The sequence below is a fragment of the Colobus angolensis genome, unplaced genomic scaffold, assembly GCF_000951035.1.
Source record: "Colobus angolensis palliatus isolate OR3802 unplaced genomic scaffold, Cang.pa_1.0 Scaffold60, whole genome shotgun sequence".
NCBI classification, from domain to species: Eukaryota; Metazoa; Chordata; class Mammalia; order Primates; family Cercopithecidae; genus Colobus; species Colobus angolensis.
In genome coordinates, this window is record NW_012119599.1 from 3,463,221 (window position 1) to 3,483,598 (window position 20,378).

The 20,378-nt window shown below is 40.5% G+C and overlaps 1 protein-coding gene across 1 annotated transcript; it reads right to left on the bottom strand.

Annotated features, from left to right (window-relative positions):
• Positions 1 to 271: 271 nt before the first annotated feature.
• Positions 272 to 15,450, bottom strand: ZNF233 (zinc finger protein 233). Its single transcript, XM_011963062.1, is given in 6 exon segments — positions 272 to 945; positions 948 to 2,693; positions 8,118 to 8,213; positions 8,757 to 8,883; positions 10,690 to 10,751; positions 15,392 to 15,450. Coding segments are annotated over 5 exon segments (2,010 nt in total). The 5' UTR covers positions 10,705 to 10,751; positions 15,392 to 15,450; the 3' UTR covers positions 272 to 919.
• Between the last annotated feature and the right edge of the window lie 4,928 nt (positions 15,451 to 20,378).

Sequence of the window (20,378 nt, forward strand, 5' to 3'; positions counted from 1 at the left end):
AATCTAAAATGCATGCCATATGATGTTCCCCTTTTTTGCAAAACCTTTCTCATGAAGCTTTATGGAACTAAAAACCAGTTGGGATTTTTTTCTTCATTCAGTCTGTTTCTATCACAAAAGCTCCCACCAAAGAAACATAGCACAGCTGTACACTGTATGGAAAAAGTCTTAAATGATCAGATAGAAATTTTGGCCTGTTACTGCTTGAAAAATGAAGCTGAACTGAGGACAGAAGCCAACTGCTAAAATATTACTCAAACTGTAGACTGCATGGTTTTCTGTTTTTTAATTAAATGTCATTTCCTTGAATTTATTTTAAGGCTTCTTGCAAGAATCCTTTTCCCAGTACAATTATAATGACGAATTGGGGCTGAGCTCACTAAAATGTTCAAATATATGTCCTATATATGATAGATTTTTCCTATCAAATTAAACAATTCCAGGGAAGCCACTATTTGTTAGGTATTGGTTCAAGGTCACAATCATACAGCAGCAAACAATGTTCCTGCATGGAGCTTAGATTCTAGTGGACACAGATTTTGTCATGTCCCTCGTTATACTTTTGCCAAAGTTCTGACCTTACTTATCATTTTGAAGTCTTCACTCCTGCATATTGCTTATTGAATGTGAAGGTTCTGATTGAAATGTATTGTATCATTCTTTATAAGGTTTCTCTGTTTTGTGTTCTCTTGACAACTGTGACATTTTGAGCTCTGCTTGAAACTGGTCATATTCATACAAAAAATAGGTTTTCTTCAATGGAATTCAGATGACTATAAAAACTCAGCTCACTCATGAATTCTTAAAACATGACATTTTATAAATATTCTCTGCTGTGCAGATTTTCTAGGAAAATGAGAAGTCTAAGTCTTGAAGAGCACCTCTATCACACTCATCATGATTAATGGATTTATCACCATCATGGACTCTCTGATGAATCTGAAAACATGAACCCTTACTAAAGCCCTTACCACACACAAAACATTTGTAGGGTTTCTCTCCAGTATGGACTCTCTGATGGGCTTGAAGATGTGAGGTCTGACTGAAGCTCTTACCACACATGCCACATTTATAGGGTTTCTCTCCCGTGTGGATCCTCTCATGAACATGAAGATATGCGTTCCAGATGAAGCCTTTCCCACATTCTTCACATCTGTATGGTTTCTCTCCTGTGTGGACTCTCTGATGGGCTTGAAGATGTGAACTCCAACTGAAGCCTTTCCCACACACATCACATTTGTAGGGTTTCTCTCTAGTATGGACTCGCTGATGGTCCTGGAGATGCGAACTCTGACTAAAGCCCTTCCCACATGTCTCACATTTGTATGGCTTCTCTCCTGTGTGAACTCTCTGATGGGCCTGAAGGTGAGAGATCTGACTGAAGTCCTTCCCACATGTGTCACATTTGTAGGGTTTCTCTCCTGTATGGACTCTCTGATGGGCCTGAAGGTGGGAATTACGGCTGAAGTTCTTATCACACACATCACATTTGTAGGGTTTCTCTCCAGTGTGGATTCTCTGATGGGCTTGAAGATTTGAGGCCTTACTGAAGCCCTTATCACATACCTTACATTTATATGGTTTCTCTCCAGTGTGAACTCTCTGATAAAGACCAGAATTCCTATTAAATATCCTGTCACTTACTTCCCATTTGTATGTCTTCTCTCTAGAGTGACCTCTCTGATGGGCTTGAAGTTGTGATGTCTGACTGAAGCCTTTATCATATACATCACATTTACAGGCTCTCTCTCCAGCACTATCTACACAGTGAATGTCAAAATCTAAGCTATGATGGAAGCCCTTCCCACACCTGCCACATGTACACAACTTCTCTCCTGGGTGAGTAAGCTCATGAGAGGGAAGACAGGAGTTCTGGTTGAAGCTCTGGGCACGTACTTGACATCTGTAGAGGTTCTCTCCTGTGCTGACTCTCTGATGAGGTTGCAGATGTGAGCCCTGACCGAAGCCCTCACCACTGTCACCATTCTGATAGCATTTTTCTCCTATGTGGACACATTGATGCCTGGGAAGCCCTGAGCTGTAACCTATGCCCTTCCCATACTCGACACTTACATGAGGCTTGTCTTCTAGGTGTAGTTGCTGGTGAAGTTCAAGATTAGAGCCAACACTGAAGCCTTTTCCATTCTCGTTAGAGGTTTGCTCTCCTGATTGGATTATGCTATGCTGGGATGATTCCTTCACACAGTCTTTTCCACAATTATTGTGGTTAAAAGCTTTCTCTCTTTTGTGTACTCCATGACTATCATGTTGATGAGTAATCCTTTGCCTAACACAATGATCACATTTATAGAGATTATTTTTTACATCAATTTGCTGACACCTACTCTGGTAATTCTGTGGTTCTCTCAGATACATTTTCCTCCAGAAATCCCAGGTGGTCCTCATTGGAAGCTCTTGATTTTTGATGCTATTTGAACTCTCCCCTTGTCCCTTTATTTTATAGTTCTCATCTTCAGAGACCTGAATAGATTCTCCTGTCCACATCTGACAGGGGGAATCATCTTGTTTTAGCAACTTGGACCTCTGGCCTTGAAGATTTATTATGAAGTCTTGATTACTGGTTAATTTACTTTTAAATTGTTCCCATATTTGCCAGCATATAAGTTCTTCATAGGAAAGGAATCTTAATCTTACTTCTTGAGGGGTATCTATCTCATTTTGATTCCTGTGTCCTGGAATGATAAAGAGAACTCAGAAATGAAAATGAAGACAAGTGAATATTTGTTCAGAAATAAAAAACATTTCACAGGTTCAGGTTGACCACATTGGGAAACCTTAATAAACCAGTGGAGAATTCAGCTTGACTTTATCATTGGTTTTTTTTTGTGTTTTTTTTTTTGAGACGGAGTCATGCTCTGTCGCCCAGGCTGGAGTGCAATGGTGTGATCTCAGCTCACTGCAAGCTCTGCCTCCTGGGTTCACGCCATTCTCCTGCCTCGGCCTCCCGAGTAGCTGGGACTACAGGCAACCGCCACCACGCCCAGCTCTTTTTTTTGTATTTTTAGTAGAGATGGGGTTTCACTGTGTTAGCCAGGATGGTCTCAATCTCCTGACCTCATGATCTGCCTGCCTCGGCCTCCCAAAGTGCTGGGATTACAAGCCACCGTGCCTGGCGTATCATTGGTTTTTTTCATGCCTATGGGAACAAAAAAGGCTGATTTCTATATACAAAATGTTAATGAGACTCATTTAGAGCTATACCAAGACTGTTTTGTTTTTGTTTGTTTTTTTTCTTTTTTTGAGACAGAGTCTCACTCTGTCACCCAGGCTGGAGTGCGGTGGCATGATCTCGGCTTACTGAAACCTCCACCTCTGGGGTTCAAGTGATTCTCCTGCCTCAGCCTCTGGAGGAGCTGGGACTACAAGTGCATGCCGCCACACCCCGTTAATTTTTCTGTATTTTTAGTAGAGATAGGGTTTCACCATGTTGGCCAGGCTGGTCTTGAACTCCTGACCTCAAGTCATCTGCCTGCCTTGGCCTCCCAAAGTGCTGGGATTACAGGTGTGAGCCACCATGCCTGGCCAATACCAAGACTTATGTATGTGGTCAAATACACATACAGAGCAACAAAAAGATGTCCTAGAAAGACATTATAGAAGAGTAACTTTGCCTCCTTGTCCATAAGAATAATCACTTAAAAATTCTCTCCTCTTTTCCATGGTGGATGTATAAAATCTACAAAATCCTGGCTATATGTGAGCCTCAGAATCATGGTTACATTGTACAACCTGCATCTGTATATGATAAAAAGTCCAAAATGGTTAGAAAAGCCTGAATCTCTCCTTCAGCATTTACAAGTGGATTATTAAGTGATGCCAAGAACTCTCAGAGGAAGAGGGGACATCCTTGGCAAAAGTGAAGAGAATATAGAAAAATATCTTCTCTGTCTTGAGAATGAACCCATAAGATGGTACCATTATTTTCTTAATTTAGTCCTTAAACATATACATTTGATGAGCTAGATTTCGGAGAATTCTCCTTCTTTTCAATGAGGTTCTAAGTATATAATATTCAATTAGTGAACATGATAAATGAAAAAAAATTAGAAAACATATTCCCATAGCTGACACACCGTATAGGAGAGTAAAGGCATTGAAAATTGTTGCCACTTGGTTTGACTGAATTTTCTGATAAACCTAAATGGCTAATACAAGATGGTCCCCAGTGATCACTCCCTGTTGGAATGTACTCCCTTTTGAAGTCCCCTCCCACACTGTATCAAGCTTGGTCTGTGAAACCAATAGAATATGGCAGAAGTGATGATCTGTCACTTCTGATGCTAGGTCATAACAGCACTGTGGCTTCTATCTTCCACTCTCCTGAATCACTGGGTCTGGGAGAAACCAGCTGCCATGTTTTGAGGACACTTCAGCAGCCCTAGGGAACGGCTCACTTAGCAAGGAAGCGAGGCCTCCTGCCACAGCCATGTGAACGAGCCCACCTTGGAAGCAGGTCCTTCAGTCCCAGTCCAGCCTTCCGGGGACTGCAGCTCCGTCACTCTTTGACAACAGCTTTTTGCGATCCTGAGCGAGAACCCCTCAGCTAAGCTGCTCCCGTATGCCTAACCCACAGAGACTGTAAACCAGTGTTTGTTGTTTTCAGGTGCTAAGGTTTTTGTTTTGTTTTGAGATGAAGTTTCGCTCGTGTTCCCAAGGCTGGAGTGCAGTGGTATGATATTAGCTCAATGCAACCTCTGCCTTCAGGGTTCAAGTGATTCTCCTGCCTCAGCCTCCCCAGTAGTTGGGATTACAGGCAGCCGCCACCACACCTGGCTAATTTTTTTTTTTTTTTTGTATTTTTAGTAGGGATGGGGTTTCACCATGTTGGCCAGGCTGGTCTTGAACTCCTGACCTCAGGTGATCTGCCTGCCTCAGCCTCCCAAAGTGCTGGGATTACAGGCGTGAGCCACCACATCTGGCCAAGGTGCTAAGTTTTACAGTAATTTGTTATACAATAATTGATGACTAACATAGGTGTCATAAAAATTATAACTAGGCTGAACATATGTCAGAAGAGTAACTATGTGCTGAAACAGTCCTTTAATGACACCTCTTTATTCCCTGCCTGTGAACTTTCTCCAGGAGAAGTAAAGACAATGAGATCCACTTAGCACCCTTCTCTGTGAGGTTTTGTTTTATTGATCCTTGAGGGAGAAGATGCCCTTTAATTTGTACTTCTGTCCAGTGAAAATAGACCTCAGGAATATTTTGTGTAGGTGGAGCTGGGTACCTAGATGGACAGGCAGAGTGTGAAACCCTGAAAAATTCTGATGTTTACTCTAAAGAGAGGTGAGGGTAGAATACACTGTCAGATTTGTTCAGTTTTCCAAGGGCTGTGAGTTACATAGTTATATCTGTTTGTCAAAACTCATCCAATTGCACACTTAGGGTGTGCACACGTAAATTTTACCTCAATAAAAAAGAACTGTAAAACAAGCCATTTTACTTTCTGAAAATTTAGGGAGCTATACACTTACAATTTTTACAGTTTTCTGTATATATTTCAATAAAAATTTGGCCAAAAATTAAAAAAAATAAAGATTTGTGGCTGGGCATGGTGGCTCATGCCTGTAATCCCAGCACTTTGGGAGGCCAAAGCAGGCAGATCACAAGGTCAAGAGATGGAGACCATCCTGGCCAACATGGTGAAACCCCATCTCTACTAAAAATACAAAAATTAGTTGGGTGTGGTGGTGTGCACCTATAGTCCCTGCTACTTGGGAGGCTGAGGTAGGAGAATCGCTTGAACCTGAGAGGCAGAGGTTGCAGTAAGCCGAGACTGTGCCACTGCACTCTAGCCTGGCGACAGAGCAAGACTCCATCTCCAAAAAAAAAAAAAAGAAAAAAAAGTAAAGATTTGCTCAAGGAGGCAAAGAAGTTGGGAAGCTACCTATTAAGAAAAAAAAAAAAAGGACAATGACAATAACTGGGATCATAATTCCCAAGTTTAGGTTTGTACACAAAAATGAGGCAGTCAAAAACAAAAAAAAGAAAATTTTAAAAAATGAGGCAGTCAGTCAAAGAAGTCAGCATCCAGCATTCCTGATTGCAATGCATAAACTTTCATGCAGCATAGAGATACAAGAAAATAAAAGATAAGAAGATTGGAAAGATTTTGCTACCCCAGCTACTTACAAAATCCAAGGCCTGTCTCTCTCAGATAGGCAGAGAGATTCTCCTGGGTTTTTGGTTTGCTTTTTTGTTTGTTTGATTTAGTTTTGGGTTTTGGTGGGTAAAGTCAAGTAGGAATGACTTTAATTCGTATATTTTCGGTATTTATGATGTATATTCAAATTAAAGATAAATGAAGGAAGGAGTGAAGAAAAGGGGGAACGAAATAAGGAAGAGAAGGAACAGAAGGAGAGGGGTGAAAGCAGAGCAGGGAGGTTGTCCCTGGGTGTATGGATAAGGCAACTCTCACCAAAGCTCACGCAGATACCACAGGTTAGGGAGAGCTGTGAGGGAGCCATTTCACTACTATTCAAATGAAAACACCTATCCATTTGTCCATTAACTGACGTTACTGACATCGGTCCAATAGCCCATTCAGTCACTCATTCAGTCACTTATTCAACAAATATTGAATGAACGTGTACTATGTGCCAAGCCTATTAAAGGCAATAAGGATCAGCAATTTTAAAACAGGTAAAATTAGTGTTGGGCACAGTAGTATACTCCTGTAGTCCCGGACCAGGAGTTTGAGCTGCAGCAAGCTATGATTGTATCACTGCATTCTAGCCTAGGTGAAAAAGCCAGACCCCCATCTCTAAGAAAAGAAAAAGAAAAATGAAAACAGGTAAAATTCTTACACTCATGAAGTTACACTCTAGTGGGGAAAGAGACCATAAAAAAGTAAACAAAATATAATACATGAATATGTCAGCTGGTGATTGACGATTAATCACAAAGTCAGGTGGAATAAAGAGATGGGTATTTAATTTAATTAAATGTATTTATTTATTTTATTTATTTTTGAGACAGGGTCTTGTTCTGTCACCCAGGCTAGAGTGCAGTGGCACAATTCTAGCTCACTGCGAGCTAATTTTTTTATTTGTTGTAGAGGTGGGGTCTCGCTGTGTTGTCCAGGCTGGTCTTAAACTCCTGGCCTCAAGTGATCCTCCCACCTTGGCTTCCCAAAGTGCTGAGATTACAGGGATGAGCCATCCTGCCCAGCCAAGGATAGGTGTTTTAAACAAGGTAGTCAAAGCAGGTTTCTGTGATGTTTCTGTGATGAGATGACATCTGACCAGACAAAGGAAGTAGGCAGGGAGCCAAGAAGATGTATGAGGTAAGAACATCCCAGGCAGACAGAAGAGCAGGGCTTCAGGTAGAAAGAAATACATGTAGGCCAGGCACAGTGGCTCATGCCTATAATCCTAACACTTTGGGAGGCTAAGGTGGAAGAATTGCTTGAGCTCAGGAGTTTGAGACCAGCCTGGTAACATGGTAAGACCTCATCTTTACTTAAAAAATACATATATATATATATATATATACACACACACACATGTATGTATGTATTTTTTTAATTAGCCTGGTTTAGTGGCATATGCCTGTAGTCCCATCCCAGCTACTCAGGAGCCTGAGGTGAGAAGATCGATTGAGCCTGGGAGGTCGAGGCTGCAGTGAACCATGACTGCACCACTGCACTTCAGCCTGGGCCACAGAATGAGACCCGTCTTTAAAAAAAATAAAAAACAAAAGCACGCCGGGCATGCATAAGAAACACATAGCAGTCTTGTGTGGCCGGTAAGAAGTGAGTGAAAGGCAAAGGATAGGAAATAAATTCACAGGGAGTGGGTGGCCAGGTCACATAGGACCCTGAAGGCTCATACAGATTTTGGAATTCACGAGTGAGATGGGAAGTCGCAGAAGGGTTTTGAGCCAAGGAGCGACATGATCTGACTTACATGATCTGGCTGCTATATGGAGAATGAACTGGAGGGAGGTAGAAGGAGGAAGGTCATGTGCAAGCTGCTGCAGTAAACCGGGGTGATAAATGCTGAGGGCTTGGGCCAAGCTGGTGGCTGAGGAGGTGGTGAGGAGGAGAGGACTGGGTTGTACCCCGCAAAGACTCAGAGCTGCATGGTTCTCACCTGAACAGCCATCTCCTTGGATTTCTGTCTCCATCAGCCAAAGCTTGTCTTCTCTTCCCAACTGTAGTATCACATCTAGTTTGAAGGGGTGATAGCCTGTGAAAAAGAAATGGCATATATATAAAGTGAATGCATTATAGTCAAAAATTTTAATTCCAACACTACCATTTTCATGCGCTCTAAGTAGTATTTTTCAAAATTGTGATCATGAGCTATTGTCTGAATACCTTTTAATTTGTGATCTGGTACACAAATACATAAGTGTCAATTACTGAATCAACTGATCAGATAATATGATCCTATCCATTGTCTACTTTTATCACATTTTCTTTCCTGTTTCTACTTACAATTTTTGCTGCCTTGAGTGCAGTTCCTGACAATGAGCTATAATATTTCTACTTCATTTCATTAAACACAATAATAATGTAACTCACCAACTGATTTCAAAGCCCACCAAGATTTCACACCAGCAATTTGAGAAAAATAGACAAGGTATAGACAAGGTGTCCCTGGGGAATTAGGAAATTCACACCCCCAAGTTCAGAGAAGCATTTTAAGCATCCCAAAGTCTTAAATAATTGGAAGCAGGACGGTCCAGAGGGCTGACATTCAGTTACAGTTTGAGGTGCCTGTGCTCACCCACTGACAGCAGGTTCCTGAAGTTCTCCAGCATCACATCTTGGTACAGCTTTCTCTGGGCAAGGTCCAGCAACCCCAGCTCCTCCCTGGTGAAGACCACAGCCACATCCTTGAATGTCACCATCTCCTACAACATCAAGCAGATGTAATCTCAATCTCATGGCCAATATCTACTGGGAGAGAGGCAGCACTAAGCAGGTAGAAAGAACAGGCAGAAAGATGTTCTGGATTGTGAGGACCTCAAATCAACTTTAAGTAGCTTCCTCCTTTTCTCCATCCCACATGCCAGTCTCATAGACTACTTTTCCACAGTCACATCAAAAGTGTATGCTACCAAAAAATAACCCCTGTGTATTTAATTTGGTGACATTTGTAAGTATTCCAACAGTAAATGCCCCAGCACTGTAAATCTTGAATCACACGGAATATGTATTTTATAACTTGACTGATACTACAAAATTGTCCTAGAAATGTTGGGTCAATTTAGTACCAAGGCCGAAAAAGGTGTTTGCACATGCATGTTTATAGTAGCACAATTTGCAATTGCAAAAATGTGGAACCAACCCAAATGCCCATCAATCAATGAGTAGATAACGAAACTGTGTGGCCAGGCGCGGTGGCTCATGCCTGTAATCCCAGCACTTTGGGAGACTGAGGCGGGTGAATCATGAGGTCAGGAGTTCGAGACCAGCCTGGCCAACATGGTGAAACCATCTCTACTAAAAATACAAAAAATTGGTGGCAAGTGCCTGCAATCTCAGCTACTCGGGAGGCTGAGGCAGGAGAATTGCTTGAACCTGGGAGGCGGAGGTTGCAGTGAGCCAGGATCACGCCACTGCACTCTAGCCCAGGCGACAGTACAAGACTCCATCTCAAGAAAAAAGGAAAAGAAACTGTGGTGTGTGTGTGTGTGTATATGTGTGTGTGTGTATATATATATGTATATATGATAGAATACTACTCAGCCATAAAAAGGAATGAATTAATGGCATTTGCAGCAAGCTGGATTATACTGGAGACTATTATTCTATATGAAGTAACTCAGGAATGGAAAACCAAACATCGTATGTTCTCACTCATAAGTGGGAGCTAAGCTATGAGGATCCAGAGGTATAAGAATGACACAATGGACTTCAGGGCCTCCGGGGGAAAGGGTGAAAAGGTGGTGAGGAATAACAGAGGATGCCTCTGGGGAGTAAGGAACTGACTTGAAAGAGACAGGAGGGACCTTTTTGGGGTAATATAAATGTCCTATATTTTGTTCTGAGTGGTGGGCTAATGCAATTATACAACTGTCAGAGTGGGATATACAACTGTTATTGACCTGACCACTTAAGATATATGTAATTTTGTAAGTAAATATTGCATTTTTAAAGCCCCATGAAAAAGTATTGCAAATTGAAATAACATTTAGAGACACAGCATTGTGTATGTATGTTCGTAGCCTCTGAAAAATTAGACAAAAAATGAAAACCCTTCTGAGACAAATACATAAACACTAAATCATACAAAACTCTAGTGATAACATTAACTGAAAACAGAAAATTATATATAGAATGTGATTGTAGTTCTGTAAAATACACTGATAAGTATACATATAAGACATACAATATGTAAATACATATAAAATAGTATGGAGGAAGTAGACGATTTGTATTGCAGTGTAGTAATGTGGATGTTTTCTCCCTTTTTTTGATATCTATGAATTTTTGCACTACTACTTATGAAATAAGATAAAACTACCAAAACTAAAAACAAAACAAAAGCTAAAGACATAAACAAAAAATTGAACCAACTGACAATCAAGTAACTAGCAGATCCCAAATACCTGTTTTCCTCCTTTATATTTCTCAAGGAAGAGAAAAAAAAAAGTGTCTAATCTTTGAGGGAAAGAGATGTCATTTTAAGAGATAAAAATAAAAACTCAACTCACCTGAAACTTGGTCATTTTCTCCTGCTCCTTCTAGGGAAGGGCAGGGTCCTGTGAAGGCAGAACTGGGAAAAGAGAAAGAAGCCATGAGAAATAGGCCGTAGCCCACATGGCCGTTCTGGGTGAATTTTTAAAAGGTGGCCGGACATGGTGGCTCACACCTGTAATCCCAGCACTTTGGGAGGCCGAGGCGGGTGGATCGCTTGAGGTCAGGAGTTCAAGACTAGCTTGGGCAACATGACGAAACCCCACCTCTGCAAAAAAATACAAAAATTAGCCGGGTGTGGTGGCACACACCTGTAATCCCAGTTACTCTGGAGGCTGAAGTGGGAGGATGGCTTGAGCCTGGAAGGTGGAGGTTGCAGTGAGCCAAGATGGTGCCACTGTACTCCAGCCTAGGCAATAGAGCCAAACCTTGTCTCAAAAAAAAAAAAAAGTGACTCTTTTTCAGCACATATCGCTAGCCCCTCAGCCAGGGGCCCTTCTGCAGTGAACAACCTGCCCAATTCTAAGTAGCAAGCCTGACATAAGAGCCCTTTGTAGTTTCCAGGGTTATCAGTCTCATACTGGATACTGTGGGAAATGAAAGGCAGCAGAATGTACTGGCTACAAAAGTGGATTCTGGGGTCACAAGGTCTGGGGTCAAATCCTGACTTGGCTACTAACTCTGTTTAAGCTCATTAACCTCCCCATTCCTCAAATCTGTCACCTGCAAATGAGAAAAATGGTGCTTTCTTGCAAGATTATTATAAGGGTCAAATGTGTGAACAGATGAAAACTCTTATAAATGATTTCCCTGCAGTTGCAGAAAAGCAGATGATATCGCGCACCATAAAATTGTTGTTGCAAATGTCTTTTGCCATCATTTCCAACAAGAGAGTCTTTTATAACATCCAGATTTCAAAGACTGTACAATGCTTTATCTTATGAAATTCACCTTTACCTCTGAAAAGTCTATAATTCTGATTGGCTGCATTACTTACTGCTTTGTTGTCCTGTAATATTTAATTGATATCAGCATTCAGTTTTATAAAAGGTATAAATATTTATGAATTTTCTTCATGTAGACAGGAGAGTCTCAGTGGTATATCTCTCTTTCCCATGCTCACTGTTGTAAGGAAATACTAATTTAAAATGTGTCTCTGCTAGTTTTTTTTTTAAATTTTAAACAGAAGTTTGACAGTGTCTGTCTCACTTAAATGAAAAATACTGTGTAGTACTTAATAATAGATCCTAATTTACAGAGTTGCTTTTGTGATTAAGTGAGCAAATCAAATAGTCTTGGCTAGGCTAATCCATAGAGAAAAAAAGTAAATTAATAGTTGCCAGAGGCTGAGAGAGGAGATAGTAAAGAATGATGGCTAGGGAATAGGAGGTTTCTTTTGCGGGTGATACAGATGTTCTTGAATTAGAGAATAGTGATGGTTGTACAACTGAACATTGTGAATATACTAAATGCCACCGAATTGTACACTTTAAAAGGGTGAATTCTATGGTATATGAATTATGACTCAATTTTTTAAATAGGGAGGAAAAGCCTTGGTTCAGTGTCTGGCACATTGTATCAGCTCTCAGTAAGTGATGACATGATGACTGTTGTTCCCATTTAATGGATGAGGAAGCTGAGGATTACTGAGATTAAGTTACCCAAGATCACAGAGCTGGTGAGGTGAGACTGCATCTAAATCCAGCTGAGTCCACAGCCTGTCTCTTAATCATGTCTCCTTCTCTAATCAGAAATATGAAGATATGGAAGGAGTCATGTCTTAGAGATCAGAGAAAGGGGAGTTGGAGGGTGTAAACTGCTGAAAATGATCTGCTGGGAGATACTGGAGCCAGATGATGAGGAACCTAATATCCTAATTGACTCCTCTGACTTACTAGCTCTTTGTGCCTGTTTCCTTGCCTATAAAGTGAGGACAACAACAGCATCTACTTCGTAGGGTTATTAAGAGGTTTCAGTGAGTATATACAAGATAGCGTTCAATTCAGATAGCTACTCCTGTTCACGGGTCCTCCTACTTCAGGTAGAAACACTCTAGTAGGGAAAAGAGCAATGTATTCTCTTCTCAAAGCTAGGGAGAGATCAATTCTTAACATCCAGTTCCCTTTGTTCTGGTCCTATATTTCCCTGCACCCTCCTGCTCTGCTCAGTAACAGGATTTTGCAAGACTTGACATTTCACAACATTTAATAGAAAAAAGCAAATGGGGTCTGGAGTGCCTGGCTCAGCTCTGCTCACTATATGTACCAGGGCCACTTTTCTAGGCCTGAATTTCCAGACTTTGTTCATTCCTAGATTGTCAAGTCCTCTTGTGCCTTTGCTCCTGCCACTCTGCCTCCAGAGAAGACCAGCTTCCCTGTCCTTCTCTTGTAATCCCTCCTCTTGGAAGCCTTCTGAGTAGCTGGAGCATTTGGGGTATAATTAGTAAATCAAGCATCTGTTTTGCCTGTGAGATAATGAACAATTACTCATCTTTTTATCCCAAGCACCTAGAGTATAGTGAGTATTTGATGCACACGGAATCAAAGAATGACACACAGACAAGGATTGTACTAATTGATCTCCAAGATTCCTTTGAGCTACAAAATTCTGAGGCTATTCCTAATTGGGAGGAGGAGAAGATGAACTTTATCTGTCAATTTCTTCTTGCTTTTTAATTTCATTTGTTTTGCCCAATCAACATCAAGGTCATCCTTAACAGTGAAATCATTAAGCCGGGCGCAGTTGCTCACGCCTGTAATCCCAGCACTTTAGGAGGTTGAGGTGGGCGGATCACTTGAGGTCAGGAGTTCGAGACCAGCTGGCCAACATGGTGAAACCCTGTCTCTCCTAAAAATATAAAAATTAGCTGGGCATGGTGGCAGGCACCTGTAATCCCAGCTACTCAGGAGGCTGAGGCACGAGAATCGCTTGAGCCTGGGAGTGGGAGGTTGCAGTGAGCTGAGATCGTGCCACTGCATTCCAGCCTGGGAGACAGAGGGAGACTCAGTCTCAAAAAAAAAGTGAAATCATTCATAAAAGGGTCAGTCATAGACTGTGGATAATGTAAACCCTATTTATTTATTTTAATAGCAGTGTCAGGTATTTACTCAAATGTCATCTCCTCAGAGTTCTTTCCTGCAAATCCTTTAAAAAATTTTTTTTGATTATTACTCTTGAGCATCCCCCAGTCATTGCCTAAGCTGTGAAACTATTTCTTTTCCTCTTTTTATTTTTATTTTTTTTTTTTGAGACAGACTTTCATTCTCTTTTCCAGGCTGGAGTGCAGTGGCATGATCTCAGCTCACTGCAACCTCTGCCTCCTGGGCTCAAGTGATCCTCCTACCTCAGCCTCCCAGGTAGCTGGGACCACAGGTGTGCGCCACCACATCCAGCTAATTTTTTAATTTTTTTTGTAGAGATGGAGTCTCACTATGTTGCCCAGGCTAGTGTTGAACTCCTGGGCTCAAGCCACCCTCCCGCCTCAGCCTTCCAAAGTGTTGGGATTACAGGCATGAGCCACTGCACCCCCATGGGACTGACATTTCTCAGGGCTTAAGGAGAGTGTGGCACAAAGGTCAAGAACCCATTCTGCCTGAGCTCAAACTCCCAGTTCAGGCACTTTCCTGTTGTTTTACTTTGGGAAGATAAATATTTTACCCATCAGTGTTGTCATCTGTAAAACAGGAATGATAATATTATCATTGTTATGAAGATTAAGGTAATTAATGCATATAAAGCCTATAGAAGAGACCCTGGCACTCAATTTATTAACAATTATTATTCATGAACACATGCCTAATCCAACCTCCCGTTTATTCCATAAAATTTGAGCATTTGCCCAGCAGGAAAAATAATATTGCTAATGAGTGAAGGAAATCTGTTCTCCAACTGAGCAGAAATAGCAATAGCATATATTAAGTCCTCTCACGTTGGGACAATGTTAGGAAGAGTCAGGGGGTCGACACCCTCCTCTCCGCAGCCCTCCGGTTAGTCAGGGCTGAGGGAGGAAAGGGGGTTGGAAGATACCCAAACTGTGTTTCTGGTCCAGGATGAATGACAGTGGACATCCCCAGGCACCACATGGAGGTGAGACACACTCATGCCTTAAAGGAGAAGGAAAATAAAGATGGAGAGAAAATTGACGCCCCCCCCGCCCCCCCTTAGGAAGCCAGGAACAGCCCCGCGGAGGATCAGAGAAGGGTGAGTGGTGCTGCACCTGGAGCTCAGAACCCACCGCGGGCTCACAGAAACTTTCAGAGACTAAACGCCTCTCCTCTCCAGGAAGAAATAAGAGATTGGCAACAACCAGCCACCTTTTCAGTGTGTGCCAGGATCGGTCCTAAGCATCTTTACATCTATTTCTCTTACGTAAATCTCACGAAACTCCTACCAGATAGGTACTACTATGAAATTCACTTTACAGAGGAGAAACGGAGAAATTATATACCAAGATTATATTGCCAGAAGGCGGCAGAGCGTGTGGAAGGTGGGGAAAACCAGGGAACTTGAGCGCCCAGGACACCCTCAAACCAGACGTGCGACCAGGAGCCATTCCCAACTTGGAGACCCATGCACCGCCCTAAAAAAGCAAAGGGCAAGCAAAACATCGACCCCGCCCTCTGTGGCTTCTCTTTACTGAGAGCGAAGGCAGGCACCTGCGAGTCCCACGCCCAGGCCAGGAAAGCTCGCTGTAGATGCAGGGGTTCCGCGCTGACTCACCTCCCAGAGGCGATTGATGACGGCTGCTTTGCCCTCCTGCAGCGGAAGTGCACAAGGTTGCAACAGCTCGTGCACTACACTTCCCAGAATGCCCGAGAGGAAACAGGCTACCGCCCCGCCCCGCCAAACGGAAGTAGTCTTAGCTAACTGGTTCTCACGCACTGCACTTCCTAAAATCTTCCGCAAGGCAGACCTTGCCACTTAAAAAAATTTATTTATTTTTAATTATGTAAGTGGATTCAGTTAACTGTTCTCAGGGGCTATTAGCGCTTGACCTTTATTTTTCTGTTCCTTCCCTATTCTGTTTTCTTTGTTTCCTGTCTAAAGTGACACTACAACTAAGTGTGACTGGAAAGTTTAATGTGGCTGTTTCAATGAGTGGAGAGGCAAAAAAAAAAAGAAAATTAAAAAATGAAGTAAATGTGGCTGTATAGAGAGAAAGGTGAAGAGAGAATCTCAAACTTTTTTTAAATCTTACTGCATTCTTTACATGTGCCTGGATATATCTAGACAATGATATCTATCATGAGCAATTCAAAGATGTTAAAGACTCACAAGAAGGAAAAGTAACCTTTGATCGGGTCACAGAACAACAAAATTTTCTCATTTTTGTTGGGTTTCATTGCTCACTTTGAAATACAGGGATTTTTGGCAAATGAAAGGAGCTGGCAGGGAAGTAACGGAAATATGCTAACAGTGAACTATCTAAAATAAGAAATCAAGAAACTATTCCATTTACAAACACTACAAAAAAATTATGATACCTAGGACTACACTTAACCAAGGAAGTGAAAGAACTCCAGGTTGATAACTAAAACACTGATGAAAGAAATTGAAGAAGACACAAAAAAATGGAAAGATATCTCATATTTATGGATTGGAAGAATTAATGCAGTCAACCCTTGAACAACTCTGGGATTGGGACAGTCACCCCCATCACACAGTCAAAAATGCATCTATAGGCTGGTTTGGGTGCAGTGGTGTTACAAATGGTGATCACAACCAGTTCCAGATTTCTTTGTTCCTTCTTCACTCCAACTGCTTCACTTGACTAACCTTAAAAAAAAAAGTTTAATAAAAATGCACGTACAACTTGACTCCCAAAAAAACAGCTAATAGCGTACTGTTAAACAGAAGCCTTATAGATAACATAAACAATTAAAACATATTTTGTATGTTCCATGTATTATATACTGTATTCTTACAATGAAATAAGCCAGAGAAAAGAAAATGTTACTAAGAAAATCAAGAGGAGCCAGGTGCAGTGGCTCATGCCTGTAATCCTAGCATTTTGGGTGGCCAAGGAGGGGCAGATCACGAGGTCAGCAGTTTGAGACCAGCCTGGCCAACATGGTGAAACCCCATCTCTACTAAAAATACAAAAATTACCTGGGCTTGGTGGCACATGCCTGTAATCCCAGCTACTCCAGAGGCTGAGGCAGGAGAACTGCTTGAACCCAGGAGGCAGAGGTTGCAGTGAGCCAATATTGTGCCACTGCACTCCAGCCTGAGCAACAGAGCGAGACTCCATCTAAAAAAAGAAGAAGAAAAAGAAAAGAGGAAGAGAAAATACATTTACAGTACTGTACTGTATTGATACTGTAAGTTTACACCATCTGTTTAATAAGCTGTCTTTCTGAAATGGCAGGCAACTGCAGCTTCAGACCTCAATTTACAGTACATATCAAGCAATACAACTTTTATTATGTCATGACTTTTCTATGCATCTCAGGAGCACTTCCAGCATCACTAGTGGCAGTTCACATAGGTCCCATGGTATTATTCAAGATTTATGGTATTGCACTAAACACAATAAAAAATAAGAGGAAACCTTGAGATCACTTTTTACTGTAATATACAATTTACTGGAGAGATGAACTGCTCATTTTGAGATGATTAGCATCACTTGGAATTTTAAGCAGATATTCACAAACATGAGCTCACCACAATAGTGACAGGAGATAGCTATTAAATTATTACAGTAGTACAGCATGTACTACAGTTAACTTTATGCAGTTTTAATATTGCATCTTTGTTTTACATTTCTCTTCACTGTGAATGTACAGTCTGTGTGTGCGTGTGTGTGTAAGTTTTGATAAGTTTTACCTTTTTATAATAAATTCATATATATTTTATGGTAGTAAATGATAAAATAGACTAATATCTACATATATTTTATGCATTCATGATATACCTAAATTTTTCTTAATTGTTTGATATTTCTAGGCTACATGGCTTATCTGTGAGCTTTTTCACGTGTAAGTGGACCCATGCAGTTTAAACCTGTGTTGTTCAAGGGCCAACTGTATTGTAATTTGGAAAAAAACACCTAAATTATATCTTGAAAATGCTTCTTCCCTTATTTCAACTTATATTTTTTTATATCCACTCAGCTTGCTCTTGAGATGATAAATGCAATAGAATGATCATCAACAGATCAAGTCAATGTGGAATCCAAAACGAAGTAATATTTAGCAGCCTTGTAAAAGCACATGTATCAAGACTTCTTGCAGAGACTTTCTTTCCAATATGGTTTTCTCTAGAAAGGAGAAAGTTGTTCTGTTTTATTTAAGTTATAGGGGGTGGGTATTGTGTATAGGGTGGGTAGGAAACTGTCTTCAATATTTTCTACTACAAATTTTTTAGCTCAGTCAGCAGAATTTTGTTATTATTTTAGTACCAAAGGAATTCTGAATCATGTTTTGTTTTCATCTCAAAGTATTTTCTAACGTCTCTGTAACTTCTATCCCCACTGGTTTTTATGAGTGTGCTGTTTAATTTCCACACATTTGTGAATTTTCCAGTTTTTCTTGTTACTGATGTCCCCGTTTCATTTTTTTGTGACCCGAGAACATTTCATATGACTTTATTTTTCTGTTGATACGTGATTTTTTTTATTTTTATTGAGACCTGTTTTGTGCCCTAATGTATGATCTATCCCAGAAAATGTTTCATGATCACTTGAGAAAAATGTGTATTCTGCTGATTTTAGGTGGGGTGCTTTGTATATATCTGCTAGGAGTTTGGTTTATGTGTTTCCAAGTCCTCTAATTCTTTATTGATCTTTTGTCTGGTTGTTCTATCCATTATTGAAAGTGGGACACTGAAGTCTGAAAATACTGTAGAAATATCTATTTCTCCCTTCAGTTCCATCAATTTTCACACCATATATTTGGGGACTAGCTGTGTAATGTCTGTATTGTTATATCTTCTTGCATTGACTCTTTTGTCAATATATAATGTCATTGTTTGTCTCTTGTCAAGTTTTTAGCTGAAGTGTATTTTGTCAAATATTAATACAGTCACTTCAGTTCTCTTTTTTTACATCCTGCATGGAATAATTTTTTTCCATTTTTTTCACTTAACATTATTTTTGTCTTTGGATTGCAAATAAGTCTCTTATAGACAGCATACAGTTGGATCACGCTGTTTTATCCATTCTGCCAACTTTTGCCTTTTAACTGGAAAGCTTAATTATTTGCTTTAAATTAATTCCTGATTTAGAAAAGGCCTTGCTTCTTTCACTTTGTGATATGTTTTCTACATGGCTTATCTTTTTTGTTCCTAGGTCTCTCGATTAATGCCTTCTTTTCTGTTTGACATTTTTGTTGCATACCTGTTTTGTTTTTATTTCCATTTTGAGACAGGGTCTCACTGTCATCCAAGCTGGAGGGCAGCGGTGTGATCTCAGCTCACTGCAACCTCTGCCTCCTGAGTTCAAGTGATTCTCATGCCTCAGCCTCCCAAATAGTTGGGACTACAGGCATGCACCACCATGCCCAGTTACTTTTTGTATTTTTAGTAAAGACGGGGTTTCACCATATTGGGCAGGCTGGTCTCAAACTCCTGACCTGAAGTGATCCACCCACCTTTGCCTCCCAAAATGCTGGGATTATAGGCGTAAATCACCATGACTGATCAGTAGTGTACCATTTAAATTTTCTTATTCCCTTTTCTGCATATTTTATTTTCTTAGTGATTAACCTTGGAATACAGTTGACATCTTTTTTCTTTTTTGAAACAAGGTCTTATTCTGTCACCCAGGCTGTAGTGCAATGGTGTGATCTTGACTCACTGCAGCCTCAGACTCCTGGGCTCAAGTGGTCTTCCAGCCTCAGACTCCTGCATAGTTAGGACTACAGAAATGTGCCATCACACCCAGCTAATTAAAAAAAAAAATTGTAGAGACAGGGTGTCTCTCTGTTTCCCAGGCTGTTCTCAAACTCCTGGCCTCAAGCAATCCTCCTGCCTCACCCTCCCAAAGTGCTGGGATAACAGATGTGAGCCACCACAGCTGGCCTATTTTTCCAAATATTATTGTGAAAAAATTTAAAGATGCAAAAGTGTTGAATAGTATTAATTCAGACTATATTGTAATACATTAAAGAAGTTAATATAGTTTGAATTAATACTAACCTAGCTTCTATAGTATAAAATATCCTGCCCCCATATATCTGTCTTCCTCCCTTTAGGATTTGAAAAAATTACATCTTTATACATTGTGTGCCCCATTAACATAGATTTATAATTATTTTACTCATTTTTCTTTAAATCACATAGGAGTTATGAGCCAATAATACAATAATATTGGCTTTTGTGTTTACCTATGTAGTTACTTTACCAGTGTTCTTTATTCAGTTACATGACTTCAAGACACTATTTACTGTCTTTTCACTTCTGCTTGAAGTATTTTGTATTTCTTGTAGGGCAGGGCAACTAGCAATGAACTCCCTCAGTGTTTGTTTATCTAGGACTATCTTAATTTCTTCTTCATTTCTGAAGGATAGTTTTGCCAGATATAGGATTCTTGGCTAACAGTTTTTTATTATTATTATTTCATTACTTTAAATATGTCATCATACTGGCTTCTGGAGATCATGATTTCTGATGAGAAATGGGTTATTAATCTTATTATAGAGCCTTTGTACATGAGGAGTCACTTCCTCTTGCTGATTTTGAGCCTCTCTTTTTTTTTTTTTTTTTTGAG